At 48.3% G+C, this 16,514-nt stretch overlaps 1 protein-coding gene across 3 annotated transcripts in view; it reads left to right on the forward strand.

Annotated features, from left to right (window-relative positions):
• The window catches only part of LOC144128161 (uncharacterized), a 100,033-nt gene that overhangs the window by 3,134 nt on the left and 80,385 nt on the right, over positions 1-16,514 (forward strand). For all 3 annotated transcript variants that reach the window (XM_077661265.1, XM_077661263.1, XM_077661264.1), the window contains exons 4-7: positions 1,537-1,777; positions 2,798-2,842; positions 11,637-11,745; positions 13,415-13,558. In XM_077661265.1, coding sequence (XP_077517391.1) covers positions 1,537-1,777; positions 2,798-2,842; positions 11,637-11,745; positions 13,415-13,558 — 539 coding nt within the window. The remainder of the gene's footprint in view (positions 1-1,536; positions 1,778-2,797; positions 2,843-11,636; positions 11,746-13,414; positions 13,559-16,514) is intronic.

A 16,514-nucleotide genomic window follows, 5' to 3' on the forward strand; every position in this document is an offset into this window, starting at 1 on the left:
GTTGAAGCAGAACCCCACTCTGAAGATTTTTCGTTGTAGTGGGAAATAATTGTGTTGCCTTGTGTGGTTTACTGATGGGGAATCGGAAATACTTCGTTCTGGCGGAAATTTTGCTGTCGTGGTGTTCATTGTAGCAGGGTTTGGCTGTAAAAGTGATAGCCTTTGTTTTGTTCGCTGATACCTTGTTTACAGTTGTTTGGACAACAATTGCATTCAGTGAAAGAATGTCTAATGTCATGGTGTGCCTTAATGCTCTCATGACAAAGGAGCTTAGTGAGCGATGTTACGATACGGTGTAAGGAGGCGAGATACCTGCTTGCTGGTGGCAGTGGTCGATTATCGGAGGGTAAGGTGCAGGGCTCTGCTGGCAGAATACAACAAGACTGCATGCAAAATATACACGAAAGCAGCAGTCCGGTCTGCATCCCTTCCTTGCTCCCCTGCAATGACTGAAGACTAAGCGCTGGTTGGGGAAAGCCACTCCAGACGTAGCATTCATGAGGATATGTAACCGGCTTAGCTCTCACATATTGGTATCGGCTTACTGCCAGCTCCGTGATGGGTTGAGAGGTTGTCGCGAACCAAAGGTGCTAAAACGAAATTATACCGATGCCCCAAGTGCGAGCTGCCCTGTGGGGCGGTGCGATTTTGTGTGCCTGCTTTGGTTCAGATATTTCTATCGTACGCTTTTTTCTTGTCCTCTTTGTCCTAAGATGCACAGTTTTGTAGGTTCAAACGAAAACTGTGAATGATTACGCTGTTACCACGAAACAGCTGCAGCAGCCCACGTGAGCCGCAACTTCGCCCTTTGTGCTATCCCCCACAAGCAGTGCTGCTTGAATGTACGCAGTGTTTTTTATCGTAGTGAGTTTCAAATGAGAGGATCGCTGCCAGTCAAATTCAAGGCAACTTTCGGTGGCCACGTGGTGCTAACTTCATTTTCTGACCTGCGAGTGTACTGCGGTGGCCCTTGATGACTGTCAGCACGTTGATTTTATGCAAGGCATAGCATTACCGCACAAGGGCTTTTGCCACATGCTGGCAGTCGATTCTTTTGCAGACTCGAGCCAAGGGCAAGATAACTACCGTCTCGAAATGTGATGTTTCACCGTGAGTTCAGGTGAACAGGAAATTCATAACTTCTGGATGGTATAGGAGGTTTGAATATAGTTAAAACGTGATGCGTATCGAATAGCGTCTACTATTCGTAAATTATTCAAAGTTTCAAATATTCGCACACCCCTATGTTCTGGTAACAGTATTAGACCTCTTATGATAGGCGGTGGCTAGCTGCAAAGCATCGGCCATCGTAGCTTCAATGCGAAGCAGGCTAGGCCAGCAGTTGGTCTCTTGCCAGTGCATCAGCAGATGGTGGGCCACTTAAGGGAGCACACCGCTACCATGGGTGCACTGTGTTCTTGTGTCTAGGGCACATATAAGCTTATATATCGCCGTATTTTGTAAATTTGTTTTGCATAGCTACCAGCTGGCAAGCGCTTGAGTGATGACAAATAACTGCCGTTTCTCTGAACGCAGGCCACCCACCTTGCTCTAGTGAGCAACGAGGGCCTGGGGAGCCTGAGCGGCGGGTGCGTGGCTGTGGGCACTGCAGATCGCTGCGTGCTGCTGGTTGAAGTGTGCCTGGACAGTGACCGGCACTATTCGGATGAGGGTCGGCCTGCCGGCCTGCTGCACCTCGATAATGCATTTTGTGACAGGCAGCCGAGCTTCTCTTCGGTCCACGGCACTGGCGTTCACGGCTGTGTGCACGTGTGCAGTGCGTATACCCTTGCTTAATATTTCCTAGAGGGCGAGATTATACTGGCAGTGGTGAACGAGTCTTGGGCTTGGAATTTTATTTTTTGAAGCAGGGTTTTGTAGCTCACTGCCAGAAAACATGTCTGCTGTGTGGCTTCTGATGACATCGAAGTGCATGGCTGTTCCTGGCGTCGATACCACTGGCAGTGTTGCTGTCGCTTGCTCTGGAGTCAAGCCTGGATGCAGTACATTAAAACTCTTATTTACTTGGAATATGCTTGTCTTGACATATCGGTTATATTGCTCCATATTCTCCAATGATACCATACGTTAGTCTCTTTCTTCATTAGATTTTTTATGGCATTTTTAGATTAAGATCGCTCTGAACCAAATATTGCAGACTTACAGAAAACATTCGTGGTGCTTAAAGTTAATTTTATCTGAAGACAAAACTTGCATATGGAAACGCTAAAAATGTACTCGTGCTAATTTATTTATGCCTGGAAAAGTCTTGTTTGCTGTTCTGGGTTTTTTGGTCGTTAGAAAAGGAACCATTTTTTCAAGAAACCAACGCAGAATCATCACTCTAAATAAAAAATAAAGCGAATTTATTGTTCATATGTTTTGTTATAGGCGAGGTAAAACAAAGCGAGAGCCCAGTGGCCCATTTACGGCCAATGAATGTACTGAAAGCGGCAGTAACAACGGCAAATTCAATCCGAGGCGACGGGTTCTGCTTTGAATGGGCCCACCATTTTGGAAACAATGTTTGAACTTATGCAAGAGTCGCACATGCTACACTTGGGAAATTGCACATGTAATGCGAGCGTATGTTAAGGCCTGATATAAAATGTTTGGTGCATGCGCATTTTAAAGCACACCATCCCATGTACCCATATGCCTATTTTATACTGGCACTACATTCTGCAGCGTCAGAACATCGTCTGTGCATTCAGTGCAGCTCTGGTAGTGCTTCAAGGAAGTATTGAGGTGTAGTTATAGTTGACCTCATTGTAACCAATCTTTTCTTGTTTTTCAGGTCTGGATGACCTTGCAGACACAGATGAGACTTCCATGATGGATGGTGAGTGTTCCCTTCCCCCTTACTGGGCATGTCTGTGTGCAGTGTGTGTCCAAATATCCTTATCAGATGGGCAAATGCAACGCTGCTTTCATTGAGCGAGCCTCATTTTGTTGCCAGTCTGGCTGGTTGCATGGTTCTGTGTGACAAAAAAAAAAAAAATGCCTTCTTTCAGGGTGTGAAGGGAAGAGTGATGACTCTGTCATATTAAACATTTGAGCAACATTATATGGGACATGGGAGACGTATGATCCCACGTCATATGGGATGTGGGATTGGAGGAAGCACATGTGTGTAGTTGAGCCATCGCTGTAACACTTGCCCTGAAGGAGGGTGCAATGTCTGGGAGTTGAAGGAGTGGACAGCAAGGTTGAATGCCATTTATTCAAGTTTTGTCTGCAATCGAGAGTTGAATCAGGGGAAGCCAATGTCGTTTAATGTGTGGCTCAGGCAGATCGAAGGCGTTCTGCGTATTCTCGGTTGTGTGCCAGTTGGCACTTGGAGGCACGTTTTGCAAAGTTACCAAAAATGTTGGGTGGTAGTGCTGTGACAGTGAACAAGATTTCGAAAGCATAACTTCCTCTCAGACAGAGGTAATTCATAACGCATTCTCTGGGTTAAAAATTGGGAGGGGGGATGCTCCTCTGTCAGTGCTCTTATCACCTGAATTCTTATGACTGTCACCCAGTTTTTCACCAAACATGTTTGCAGTAATATGAACAGTATTTGGCTCTCTTTTGTGGGCCAGTCAATAATTAGACCTCTGGATAATTTGGACGTTTTATCAGCTACTTGGAAGTCCCAGTGATCTCGTACTGTATGCCCACTGAGCCTTTTTCCATTACGTAAGGTGGAAGGAGGTATCGGGAAGGCAACTGAAAATCGTTGAATTGTAGTACTCCCATGAAAGCTTGCTTGAATAAATTTTTGAGTAATTCGAACCGCGCAACTTGCTTTGTTCAGGCTCCGTTGAAGTCTGTATGTAAAACAGCTCTTTAATCACACACGAATTAGTCCCACTACCGATTATTCGAATTATGTGCCGGGGATACAACCAGCAGAGCAATACACTTGCGAGGCTGTGCCACGTCTTCAAAGGAGATGGCACAGCATCTGACTTTCACTTGGACTTCTCCTTAAGTTTCCGATGTCCCCACTATTGGCAAGGCTGTGCAATGGCTACACTGATTCATGCATGGCATGAAACCTAATCATAGTCCTTTGTCCCCCCGACCCTCATGCTTCTGCATTTCACCATACTTGTAGTCAAGAGTTTGACGAAACGTCGTCTGGTCAGGTAGAGGCATAATAAAAACATAGGGTCACTGACCAAGTCAAAATTTTAAAGAAACGTATTGACGTTTCGGAAGCCCTACGGCTTCCTTGTTCACAATGGGTGAAACCAGGCAAAAGCATGCGTTTATATCTTATTCAAAAATGCGTCGTAATGATCTTGCGTAGTCAGCAGGCAGATTTCCTTGCGTCCGATTTAGTGTACCGGGAGTGGTTTGTATCATCAAGGACTCTAGATACAGGCGTCTAGAAGTGATTCGTTCTCTGGCAAGCACACGTGCCCCGTCCCAATTGATGACATGTCCAGTCTCTTGCACGTGTTCGGCCAGAGCGTTAGCAGCACTGCGTCCTTTCGCCACGTCATTTTTGTGCTGTTGGATCCGTCTGCACCAGTTTCCGGATTCCCCGATATAATTCCGGTCGTAGTCTTCACACGGAATCTTGTACACGACCCCAGGATATCTGTCAGGGGGAAGCGGGTCTTTCACATTGACGAGCTCGTTTCTAAGCTTGCTTGTTGGAACGTGGGCAACTTGCATGCCGTACTTTCGGAATACCCGACCAAGTGCTTCACTGATATGTGGCATGTAGGGGATGGATGCGCGTTTTGGCTTAGAAGCATTGGCGACGTCAGAAGGTGGCGGTCGCTCCAGTAGTTTCTTTTTTGTGTTTGCCACAAAACTTCTTGGATAGCCATTTCTCGCCAAATCCCTTTCAACAGTCTTTAGCTCCCTTCAGGGACTGCTCGTTCGAGCACGTGTTTATTGCTCTTTCGACTAAAGAGCAGACGACAGAGCGCTTGTGTGCCATCGGGTGGACAGAATAAAAGTCAAGATAACGGCCTGTGTGTGTAGGCTTTCTGTACACGGTGAAATCCAGGCTTGTGGGTTTTCGCGTCACACGGGTGTCCAGAAAAGAGATGCAGCCATTCGCCTCCTCTTCCACAGTGAACTTGATTGAGGCTTCTATGCCGTTGAGGTGGTTTAAGAACCGTTGGACGTGTTGTTTCTTTAAGATGCAAAAACAATCATCCACGTACCTGACGAATAATTTAGGGCGTGGCTCGAATGTTTCTAGGGCTTTCGTCTCGATGGCTTCCATTGTGAGGTTAGCCGCCGTCACGGAAATTGATGCTCCCATGGCTGTGCCGAAGGTCTGTCGATAGTAATTGCCACCGTACGAGAAATATGTGTTGGCAAGGCAAAAGGAAAGAAGCTTACATAGGTCGGGTACGTCGAAAGGTGTGCGCTCTTCAAGAGACGAGTCCTCGTTCAAACGAAGCTTGCAGGTTTCCACAGCCAGGTCAACCGGAACGCACGTGAAAAGGGAACAAACATCGAAGGAAACCATCACTTCACCACTTTCAAGTGCGACGTCCTTCACTTTGTTAATGAAGTCCACTGTGTTCCGTATATGCGTCTCGGTCTTGCCAACTAGAGGAGACAAAATCTTGTGCAGGTAGCGAGACAAACCTTGGAGTGGAGACCTTGTAAAATCCACAATAGGACGCAACGGAACACCTTCCTTATGAACTTTCGGCAGCCCGTAGATAGCTGGTGCCGATCCGTTTGTGCAGAGTAGCTTGTAATATAGGCTTCTTTTTGACGGTGGAAGGAACTGAAAAATCGTTGACAGTAGCTTTTGAAGGTCCCTCTGGACTTTAGAAGTGGGGTCTTTGGGTAGGCGGCTGTAAGTTTCCGGGATCTGAAGCAACTCTTCAATTTTGGCTTTATAAGACTCACGGTCAAGAATAACTGTGACGTTTCCTTTGTCGGCTGGTAGTATCGCAATCCTGCGGTTACTGCGTAGCCTTTCTAGTGACTTCCGCTCTTCTGAGGACAGAGGGCACACAGGGTCAGACTTGCGTATACGTGAAAGTATCCCTATCGCCTTCGTACGGACTTCATCCCTGAGACCAACGTCTAAAAGTTGAACAGCGCTTTCAACGGCAGAGATCACTTTTCGTGAATCTGGTGGCTTTCCTTGGTTGAAGTCCAGTCCGTGACTTAGAACCTGGGCTTCACTCGGAGTCAGAGTGTAAGAGGAAAGGTTCCGTACCTCAGACAATGGTGTCGCCCGTATGCCCCTTTTTTCGGAGGTAAGTTTGTCGAGCTTCGATTCCTGGGTCCTCTCGTGTTTTTCCTTTGTCAAGCGGGCTTCTTGGTTGGCAACGAGTTGGATCTCGTGAAAAACGTCTGGAGCCGAAGATTCTAGGAGGCGCCTTTCACAGAACACATCATTGTCAAGGCGTTTCAGAGTAAGTTTGCATTCTTCAATGCGGGCTTGGACGAGAAGGCGCTCCGCTTTGTTGATCACTTGGTGTCCAAAGGCAGATCTTACGGGCCTGTGCAGACGAAGGGATCTCGGCGTCACACGGTGAATCTTACAGGCCAGGTTGAATTGCAGATGCGTTCGGAAAGCTGCCAGTTTTGACGAACTACGAATGAAATGGCGGATGCTTGTAATGACTGGCTGCCCATACTTATGGCGTATGTTGATGTAGTCAAGAGTTTGACGAAACGTCGTCTGGTCAGGTAGAGGCATAATAAAAACATAGGGTCACTGACCAAGTCAAAATTTTAAAGAAACGTATTGACGTTTCGGAAGCCCTACGGCTTCCTTGTTCACAATGGGTGAAACCAGGCAAAAGCATGCGTTTATATCTTATTCAAAAATGCGTCGTAATGATCTTGCGTAGTCAGCAGGCAGATTTCCTTGCGTCCGATTTAGTGTACCGGGAGTGGTTTGTATCATCAAGGACTCTAGATACAGGCGTCTAGAAGTGATTCGTTCTCTGGCAAGCACACGTCCCCCGTCCCAATTGATGACATGTCCAGTCTCTTGCACGTGTTCGGCCAGAGCGTTAGCAGCACTGCGTCCTTTCGCCACGTCATTTTTGTGCTGTTGGATCCGTCTGCACCAGTTTCCGGATTCCCCGATATAATTCCGGTCGCAATCTTCACACGGAATCTTGTACACGACCCCAGGATATCTGTCAGGGGGAAGCGGGTCTTTCACATTGACGAGCTCGTTTCTAAGCTTGCTTGTTGGAACGTGGGCAACTTGCACGCCGTACTTTCGGAATACCCGACCAAGTGCTTCACTGATATGTGGCATGTAGGGGATGGATGCGCGTTTTGGCTTAGAAGCATTGGCGACGTCAGAAGGTGGCGGTCGCTCCAGTAGTTTCTTTTTTGTGTTTGCCACAAAACTTCTTGGATAGCCATTTCTCGCCAAATCCCTTTCAACAGTCTTTAGCTCTTCCTTCAGGGACTGCTCATTCGAGCACGTGTTTATTGCTCTTTCGACTAAAGAGCAGACGACAGAGCGCTTGTGTGCCGTCGGGTGGACAGAATAAAAGTCAAGATAACGGCCTGTGTGTGTAGGCTTTCTGTACACGGTGAAATCCAGGCTTGTGGGTTTTCGCGTCACACGGGTGTCCAGAAAAGAGATGCAGCCATTCGCCTCCTCTTCCACAGTGAACTTGATTGAGTCTTCTATGCCGTTGAGGTGGTTTAAGAACCGTTGGACGTGTTGTTTCTTTAAGATGCAAAAACAATCATCCACGTACCTGACGAATAATTTAGGGCGTGGCTCGAATGTTTCTAGGGCTTTCGTCTCGATGGCTTCCATTGTGAGGTTAGCCGCCGTCACGGAAATTGATGCTCCCATGGCTGTGCCGAAGGTCTGTCGATAGTAATTGCCACCGTACGGGAAATATGTGTTGGCAAGGCAAAAGGAAAGAAGCTTACATACGTCGGGTACGTCGAAAGGTGTGCGCTCTTCAAGAGACGAGTCCTCGTTCAAACGAAGCTTGCAGGTTTCCACAGCCAGGTCAACCGGAACGCACGTGAAAAGGGAACAAACATCGAAGGAAACCATCACTTCACCACTTTCAAGTGCGACGTTCTTCACTTTGTTAATGAAGTCCACTGTGTTCTGTATATGCGTCTCGGTCTTGCCAACTAGAGGAGACAAAATCTTGTGCAGGTAGCAATAAACACGTGCTCGAACGAGCAGTCCCTGAAGGAAGAGCTAAAGACTGTTGAAAGGGATTTGGCGAGAAATGGCTATCCAAGAAGTTTTGTGGCAAACACAAAAAAGAAACTACTGGAGCGACCGCCACCTTCTGACGTCGCCAATGCTTCTAAGCCAAAACGCGCATCCATCCCCTACATGCCACATATCAGTGAAGCACTTGGTCGGGTATTCCGAAAGTACGGCGTGCAAGTTGCCCACGTTCCAACAAGCAAGCTTAGAAACGAGCTCGTCAATGTGAAAGACCCGCTTCCCCCTGACAGATATCCTGGGGTCGTGTACAAGATTCCGTGTGAAGATTGCGACCGGAATTATATCGGGGAATCCGGAAACTGGTGCAGACAGATCCAACAGCACAAAAATGACGTGGCGAAAGGACGCAGTGCTGCTAACGCTCTGGCCGAACACGTGCAAGAGACTGGACATGTCATCAATTGGGACGGGGCACGTGTGCTTGCCAGAGAACGAATCACTTCTAGACGCCTGTATCTAGAGTCCTTGATGATACAAACCACTCCCGGTACACTAAATCGGACGCAAGGAAATCTGCCTGCTGACTACGCAAGATCATTGCGACGCATTTTTGAATAAGATATAAACGCATGCTTTTGCCTGGTTTCACCCATTGTGAACAAGGAAGCCGTAGGGCTTCCGAAACGTCAATACGTTTCTTTAAAATTTTGACTTGGTCAGTGACCCTATGTTTTTATTATGCCTCTACCTGACCAGACGACGTTTCGTCAAACTCTTGACTACATCAACATACGCCATAAGTATGGGCAGCCAGTCATTACAAGCATCCGCCATTTCATTCGTAGTTCGTCAAAACTGGCAGCTTTCCGAACGCATCTGCAATTCAACCTGGCCTGTAAGATTCACCGTGTGACGCCGAGATCCCTTCGTCTGCACAGACCCGTAAGATCTGCCTTTGGACACCAAGTGATCAACAAAGCGGAGCGCCTTCTCGTCCAAGCCCGCATTGAAGAATGCAAACTTACTCTGAAACGCCTTGACAATGATGTGTTCTGTGAAAGGCGCCTCCTAGAATCTTCGGCTCCAGACGTTTTTCACGAGATCCAACTCGTTGCCAACCAAGAAGCCCGCTTGACAAAGGAAAAACACGAGAGGACCCAGGAATCGAAGCTCGACAAACTTACCTCCGAAAAAAGGGGCATATGGGCGACACCATTGTCTGAGGTACGGAACCTTTCCTCTTACACTCTGACTCCGAGTGAAGCCCAGGTTCTAAGTCACGGACTGGACTTCAACCAAGGAAAGCCACCAGATTCACGAAAAGTGATCTCTGCCGTTGAAAGCGCTGTTCAACTTTTAGACGTTGGTCTCAGGGATGAAGTCCGTACGAAGGCGATAGGGATACTTTCACGTATACGCAAGTCTGACCCTGTGTGCCCTCTGTCCTCAGAAGAGCGGAAGTCACTAGAAAGGCTACGCAGTAACCGCAGGATTGCGATACTACCAGCCGACAAAGGAAACGTCACAGTTATTCTTGACCGTGAGTCTTATAAAGCCAAAATTGAAGAGTTGCTTCAGGACCCGGAAACTTACAGCCGCCTACCCAAAGACCCCACTTCTAAAGTCCAGAGGGACCTTCAAAAGCTACTGTCAACGATTTTTCAGTTCCTTCCACCGTCAAAAAGAAGCCTATATTACAAGCTACTCTGCACAAACGGATCGGCGCCAGCTATCTACGGGCTGCCGAAAGTTCATAAGGAAGGTGTTCCGTTGCGTCCTATTGTGGATTTTACAAGGTCTCCACTCCAAGGTTTGTCTCGCTACCTGCACAAGATTTTGTCTCCTCTAGTTGGCAAGACCGAGACGCATATACGGAACACAGTGGACTTCATTAACAAAGTGAAGAACGTCGCACTTGAAAGTGGTGAAGTGATGGCTTCCTTCGATGTTTGTTCCCTTTTCACGTGCGTTCCGGTTGACCTGGCTGTGGAAACCTGCAAGCTTCGTTTGAACGAGGACTCGTCTCTTGAAGAGCGCACACCTTTCGACGTACCCGACCTATGTAAGCTTCTTTCCTTTTGCCTTGCCAACACATATTTCTCGTACGGTGGCAATTACTATCGACAGACCTTCGGCACAGCCATGGGAGCATCAATTTCCGTGACGGCGGCTAACCTCACAATGGAAGCCATCGAGACGAAAGCCCTAGAAACATTCGAGCCACGCCCTAAATTATTCGTCAGGTACGTGGATGATTGTTTTTGCATCTTAAAGAAACAACACGTCCAACGGTTCTTAAACCACCTCAACGGCATAGAAGCCTCAATCAAGTTCACTGTGGAAGAGGAGGCGAATGGCTGCATCTCTTTTCTGGACACCCGTGTGACGCGAAAACCCACAAGCCTGGATTTCACCGTGTACAGAAAGCCTACACACACAGGCCGTTATCTTGACTTTTATTCTGTCCACCCGATGGCACACAAGCGCTCTGTCGTCTGCTCTTTAGTCGAAAGAGCAATACACACGTGCTCGAACGAGCAGTCCCTGAAGGAAGAGCTAAAGACTGTTGAAAGGGATTTGGCGAGAAATGGCTATCCAAGAAGTTTTGTGGCAAACACAAAAAAGAAACTACTGGGGCGACCGCCACCTTCTGACGTCGCCAATGCTTCTAAGCCAAAACGCGCATCCATCCCCTACATGCCACATATCAGTGAAGCACTTGGTCGGGTATTCCGAAAGTACGGCGTGCAAGTTGCCCACGTTCCAACAAGCAAGCTTAGAAACGAGCTCGTCAATGTGAAAGACCCGCTTCCCCCTGACAGATATCCTGGGGTCGTGTACAAGATTCCGTGTGAAGATTGCGACCGGAATTATATCGGGGAATCCGGAAACTGGTGCAGACAGATCCAACTGCACAAAAATGACGCGGCGAAAGGACGCAGTGCTGCTAACGCTCTGGCCGAACACGTGCAAGAGACTGGACATGTCATCAATTGGGACGGGGCACGTGTGCTTGCCAGAGAACGAATCACTTCTAGACGCCTGTATCTAGAGTCCTTGATGATACAAACCACTCCCGGTACACTAAATCGGACGCAAGGAAATCTGCCTGCTGACTACGCAAGATCATTACGACGCATTTTTGAATAAGATATAAACGCATGCTTTTGCCTGGTTTCACCCATTGTGAACAAGGAAGCCGTAGGGCTTCCGAAACGTCAATACGTTTCTTTAAAAATTTTGACTTGGTCAGTGACCCTATGTTTTTATTATTTCACCATACTTTACGCCCTGGACCCCAGGTTAGGGTCAGCAGGTGGTATCGGCTGCACTGCCTTTTTCCTACCCATGCATGCCTGGGCCAACAAAAAAAAATGCTAGATTATAATTATTAATAATAAAGTTTTCCATTCGTCTTCCAAGGATGACCATGGGTCTATCTTTAATTGTCACTCATCTGCCATGGCTGGTCTTCTCCTGTGCGTGTTTGCAGAGGACCTGGAGGTGACGTGCTTGCAGTGGCTTCCCCAGCTGGCCTGCCTTGGCATTGGTCTGAGCTCTGGCCATGTGCACCTCTGGGACGTACGAACTGCCTCCTCAAGGTGGGGCCACTTTTCCGACCTTGCTTCTGCTGCTGCTTCTGGTGGCATCGGTTTTAGGGCGTTTTTAGCCGACACGAAACCTATTGCACACCTTCGAAATTCTATCATTGAATGTCATTGAAATTTAATTCTATGTGAAACGTTTCGCTGAAATAAATGGTCACGATTGAGCTGTACTTTTTATTGATTATCAAGGAGATGCTTTGGCTGATTGATCAGGTGCGACCTCCAACTTTCAGTGGTGGAAAATTTTTAATTATGCGAATTGAGAACAAAGAGTCCACAATATTCTGCAGGAGACATCAAATAATTGCTTTTAAAAACAAAAAAATGCATTGCATACTTCAAATGTATTGTTCTTGCCAAAAAGTAATCAGGTGATGGGGTTTGCTTGCCAGCCTTATAGTGGAGCCCTTAAGGTACCTAAAGGCCAATACATCTTGAAAGATGAGGAGGGGGTTCTCCTTATCTTACACTGATTTTGAGCTTAACCATTTGTCACGCCATTTTTTTTTTAAGAAATATTTTTCTGCCCAAATAATATACTGCATAAATACGAGTAAGGGCACCCTTTTTTCCGAAAGAAAAAATTAATAATGAAAAGGTTGCGTAAGGGTCACACCTGAACTTTCCATGACCCACGCAGGAATAGCCTTCGAAATGCATGCGCCGTAGCCTCCGTGATCAGCTCCGGCTGCGAGCAACGGTATGCATGATCACGGAGGCCACGCATGCGCACAGGAGCTTCCAGGTGCCGCCCACGGATTGTGCCCGAGGCGGCGGGTCATAATCATCGTCAACTTTTTCCTCTGCAGCAAACTCCCGCTGCTCCTTCTATTCATATCGGCATCAGTTTCACCAGCTCCAGCTTCTTGCGGCTGTCTAGGGCACGGGAGTTGTGGTAGCTTGTTAGTTCACCGTGGTTGTGGCTTTCATGTAATGGTGCCGAGCATTGCAATTTTAGCATGATGGGCAAGCACCTTAATAGCTAGACCGCTTTGAGTTTGCTCTCGAACACTGCAAGCGTGCAGCGGGCTGGAAATTCGACGTGGCCGAGAAGTGCATCTGACGATGGTGCAACCAAAAGGATGCACTGAGGAACACAGGCTGCAAAAGCGTGCTTTCTGAGGCAAGCCGTGCTAGTTTCCCGAACTGGAAGAAGAGCTTCTCTGCTATGTGGTGAAGTGTGGAACAACGGCTACGGGTTGACAACTGACATGCTGTGCGACTTCTTGTGGAATTAGCTCGGAGTCTGAAAACTCCGCGAGTGACAATTGAAAGTAGAATAAATGCCGTTCATTCCCTGACCGGTGTGTTTCCCTGATGCAATAGCTTTAATGGGTTAATGCCCATTAAAGCTATTGCATCATGCCCATAAGGCGGAGCTTAAGTGTCCCCTCCAATTTTTTGCCACTACTGACACTATTGCTTTTGAAAGGCGCCAGTATCCCACCGAAGAATGGCAGCATGTTGTCACCTCAGCCATCACAATTGAAGCGTAAGGTTGCTCGAGTGTGGCTGCTAACATACTGTTCCGCAAAAAAATGCTGAAAAAGTCATGAGAAACTGGGGTCTTTGGTAAAGGCAGTAATTCAATATGATCAGTGTTTTATACACTCGGGGCTAGCTGTGTATGGTTACTTGAAGGAATGCGGACTGGCTGTTGCAGGGTGGTGGTCACCGCAACCACAGACCTTCCCGTGGTGGCCCTGGCACTGCAGGAGCCCGAGAATGACCCCCGCTGCTGCTGTTACCTGTGGGTGGCCCAGGGGTGCACAGTCTCCACAAGTGCCGCCACATTCGTGAGCACTCCGTGAGTCAAGATCTTGGCCATGTCTTCTGTTTGGTCACTACCGCACAACCAGTTGCCAGATGTTTGCACTAACCATCGAGCAGACAGCTTAAAGGGTCCCAGAGAAAGGTGTTTGCAGTTGGCTATAAAATGCTTGCATTATGTAGAGTACAGGCCACTAAGTGGTCATGCTGAGTGCAAGACCTCAAAGGGGAGCCAATAATTACGATACATTTTTAAAACCTTTCGCGCTTCCACGCCTCGAAATGACCAGTGATGTTGTGCTTTTGCCCGAATCCACACGCAGCTCGTCATGCAGTGCTCGTTACATCAGCAACGGAGTGGTATCATTGGTTCGCCGCGCCAACTCCGGCCCACGCAGACATGCCGGCGGTGCGTCCGCAGCCGGCGGAGGAGCGTTGACATTTCAACGTGCAAAAAGGGACAAGAGGAGAGGGGAAAACGCGAAGACGCAGAAATTCAAATTTTGACTACAGATAACTCAGCTTCCATAAAACAGATTAAGAAATCCTAGCTGGGGGATATCTGTGAAGCAGCTTCCTCTTAACAACCTAGGCATGCCGCAACATTTTTAAAAACCCCTTTCAGAGCTGCTTTAAAGGGGCTGCGGAACATTGCTTGAACGGATGCCAGCTATACTTCAGATGGATTCTTTATGTCACACAGAAGCTGACTCAGAAAGAATTACAGGAATTGATGCATAGGAACGGGAGTTATTCAATGAAGAAATTTCAAAATCAAGCAAACTAAATGCTGCCCTCAACTCGATTTTCGCGGGACTTCCTATTCCCATTTCACTTTCCCAATGAAGACACTGGGCAGGACGAATCAAGACTGCCTATCTGAGCACGTGGCAGAAGTTTGCGCACCATGGTTGCCTAATTGCTGTAACTCGTTCTTGCCAAGGCTGGTAGCGTCGTTTTCATGGTTTTGTCGGAGCTAGGGCGAGGAAGAACCAGCTCCGACAGTGTCGAGGTTCGAACTTTGCGCTGCTCACGCTGCAGCGGCCTAGCCCAACTTTCTCTTTCTTGTCCGGCTCCGCGTGCAATGGCCTGCGAGCCAAGCGCAGCGCGAGGGTCGCTACAGTTACAACAACCATGTGAACGCCCAGCTGACCCAGTGATGCTCCATCGTCACGTCGACGGCGCACAAGGGAACACTGATCAGTACCGTTCCCTGATTTATGGATCCAAACTTGAGCGTGAGATACTGCGACGGAGTGACGGCCTGCGCAAGGTACTAGATACATTTAGCGTAGCGCATACCGCTACTGCTCCCCGTGTACCACGGCCCGCCACTAGGTATGCGCTGATTGGTCACGGCGAGCAAGGCACGCGCGCTGTTGCCAGGAACGTGGCGTCATCTGGCGCCGCCACCTGGTGATCCTCCACAAGCTGACGATGTGCACTGCTAAATGTGAAACGAATGGCTTTTTTCTTTGCATCCTTCCTTGAGAGCGAAACGAACACTTGTAGAGTGCAATGGCTCGATCGGATCGATTCCGCAAAGCCGTTCTCAGATGCACAGAGGGTAGCCATAAGGGCTGTTTCCTAGGTTGTGGATGTGTACTGAGAGGCACAAAGTCCTTCAATGCACAAAAATAGCCAGAGCCTCTGCTGGTGTATTTTTGTTTTACGTGCTTTACAGTGCTTTTACCTAAGGCAAACAAGTTGGTTTTGTTTGATGTAATGTAAAACGCAAAAACTTGACAGAACGTATCGTATTTACACGATTGAATCCGAAGTGGGGGGTCGACTTACAATCGTGGCACTATAAGTAAAGGCAAGACAAACGAGATATCGGGCATGCAACAGCGTAGTTGCATTTTTGCTGCGCAGCTTCGTCGCATCAATCTTGGTGCTGGCCTTGAGCAGCTGCTATGTCAACTTGCAGAACTGGCATCCCCTCCCCCCGCGGGCGGCGGTCGATGGCGGCTATCGACAAGCAGCAAACTGGCACCCCACACTCCCCACACGTGGCTGCAGTCTGCGGCTGCTGATAAGCGGCACCGGCCCGATTAGGCAACGCGTTCTACGGGGAGCTCAAGCGTCCAACACGTTTTCTTTTTACTTTCAAATGTGCGCTTAGCGCTCAAGTGAGCATTGATAGTTGATGGGAGGGCCACTGTTCCAATCGAGGCAGCACCCCCACTCGGAACGGCGGCAGCGCCGGGGAGTGTCGGAAGCCGACGGAAGAGGCAACGCCATTCACACGTAGTTTCTCTTTAGCTCCGACACATTTGATACTGCCGGCCCGATATTGCAATCGCATTCTACGGGAAGTTCAAGTGTCCAAAACCTTTTCTTTTTACTTTCAAATGTGCATTTAGTGCACAAGTGAGCGTTGATAGTTGATGGAAGGGCCACTGTTCCAATCGAGGCAGCACCCCCACTCGGAACGGCAGCAGCGCCGGGGAGTGTCTGAAGCCGACGGAAGAGCCGATGCGATTCACGCGTAGTTTCTCTGGCTCTGACGCATTTGACTACTGCTGGCCGCATTTCACAAGTTTTAATGTAGTGCTTTGTCAGTCGTCATTTGTGCTCCGTGTCCGGTAAGCGACCGGCGCTCGTTCACGGCTGCATTCAAGATGGCTGTCATTCTTTATGCCAAAGAAATGAACAAGTGCGCGCTGGGCCACAAGTTCAACATTCGCAACAGGTGATACAGGTGTGGTAGCTGCAGCAACGAAAATTTTCAGCTGTTCCACATGATGTCGTGATGTGGCTGTTTGCGAAGTGCGGGATTTTGCTGGACAACGGCGTTAGACGACATGCTGTGGGACCGCAGCAGCGGCCATGACTGTAGTGCTAGTGAGGACGATGGCGCAAGTGGGGACGAGTAGTCCAGTGACTAACACATTTTCATTTTGGAATGTGCCCATGGGCACGGCCGCACGTGGAAATGTGATTTGGGGGGGTCGACTTACAGTCGTGTAAATACGGTATCTCTATTTATT

This window comes from Amblyomma americanum, chromosome 4 (genome assembly GCF_052857255.1).
Source record: "Amblyomma americanum isolate KBUSLIRL-KWMA chromosome 4, ASM5285725v1, whole genome shotgun sequence".
Lineage (NCBI taxonomy): Eukaryota > Metazoa > Arthropoda > Arachnida > Ixodida > Ixodidae > Amblyomma > Amblyomma americanum.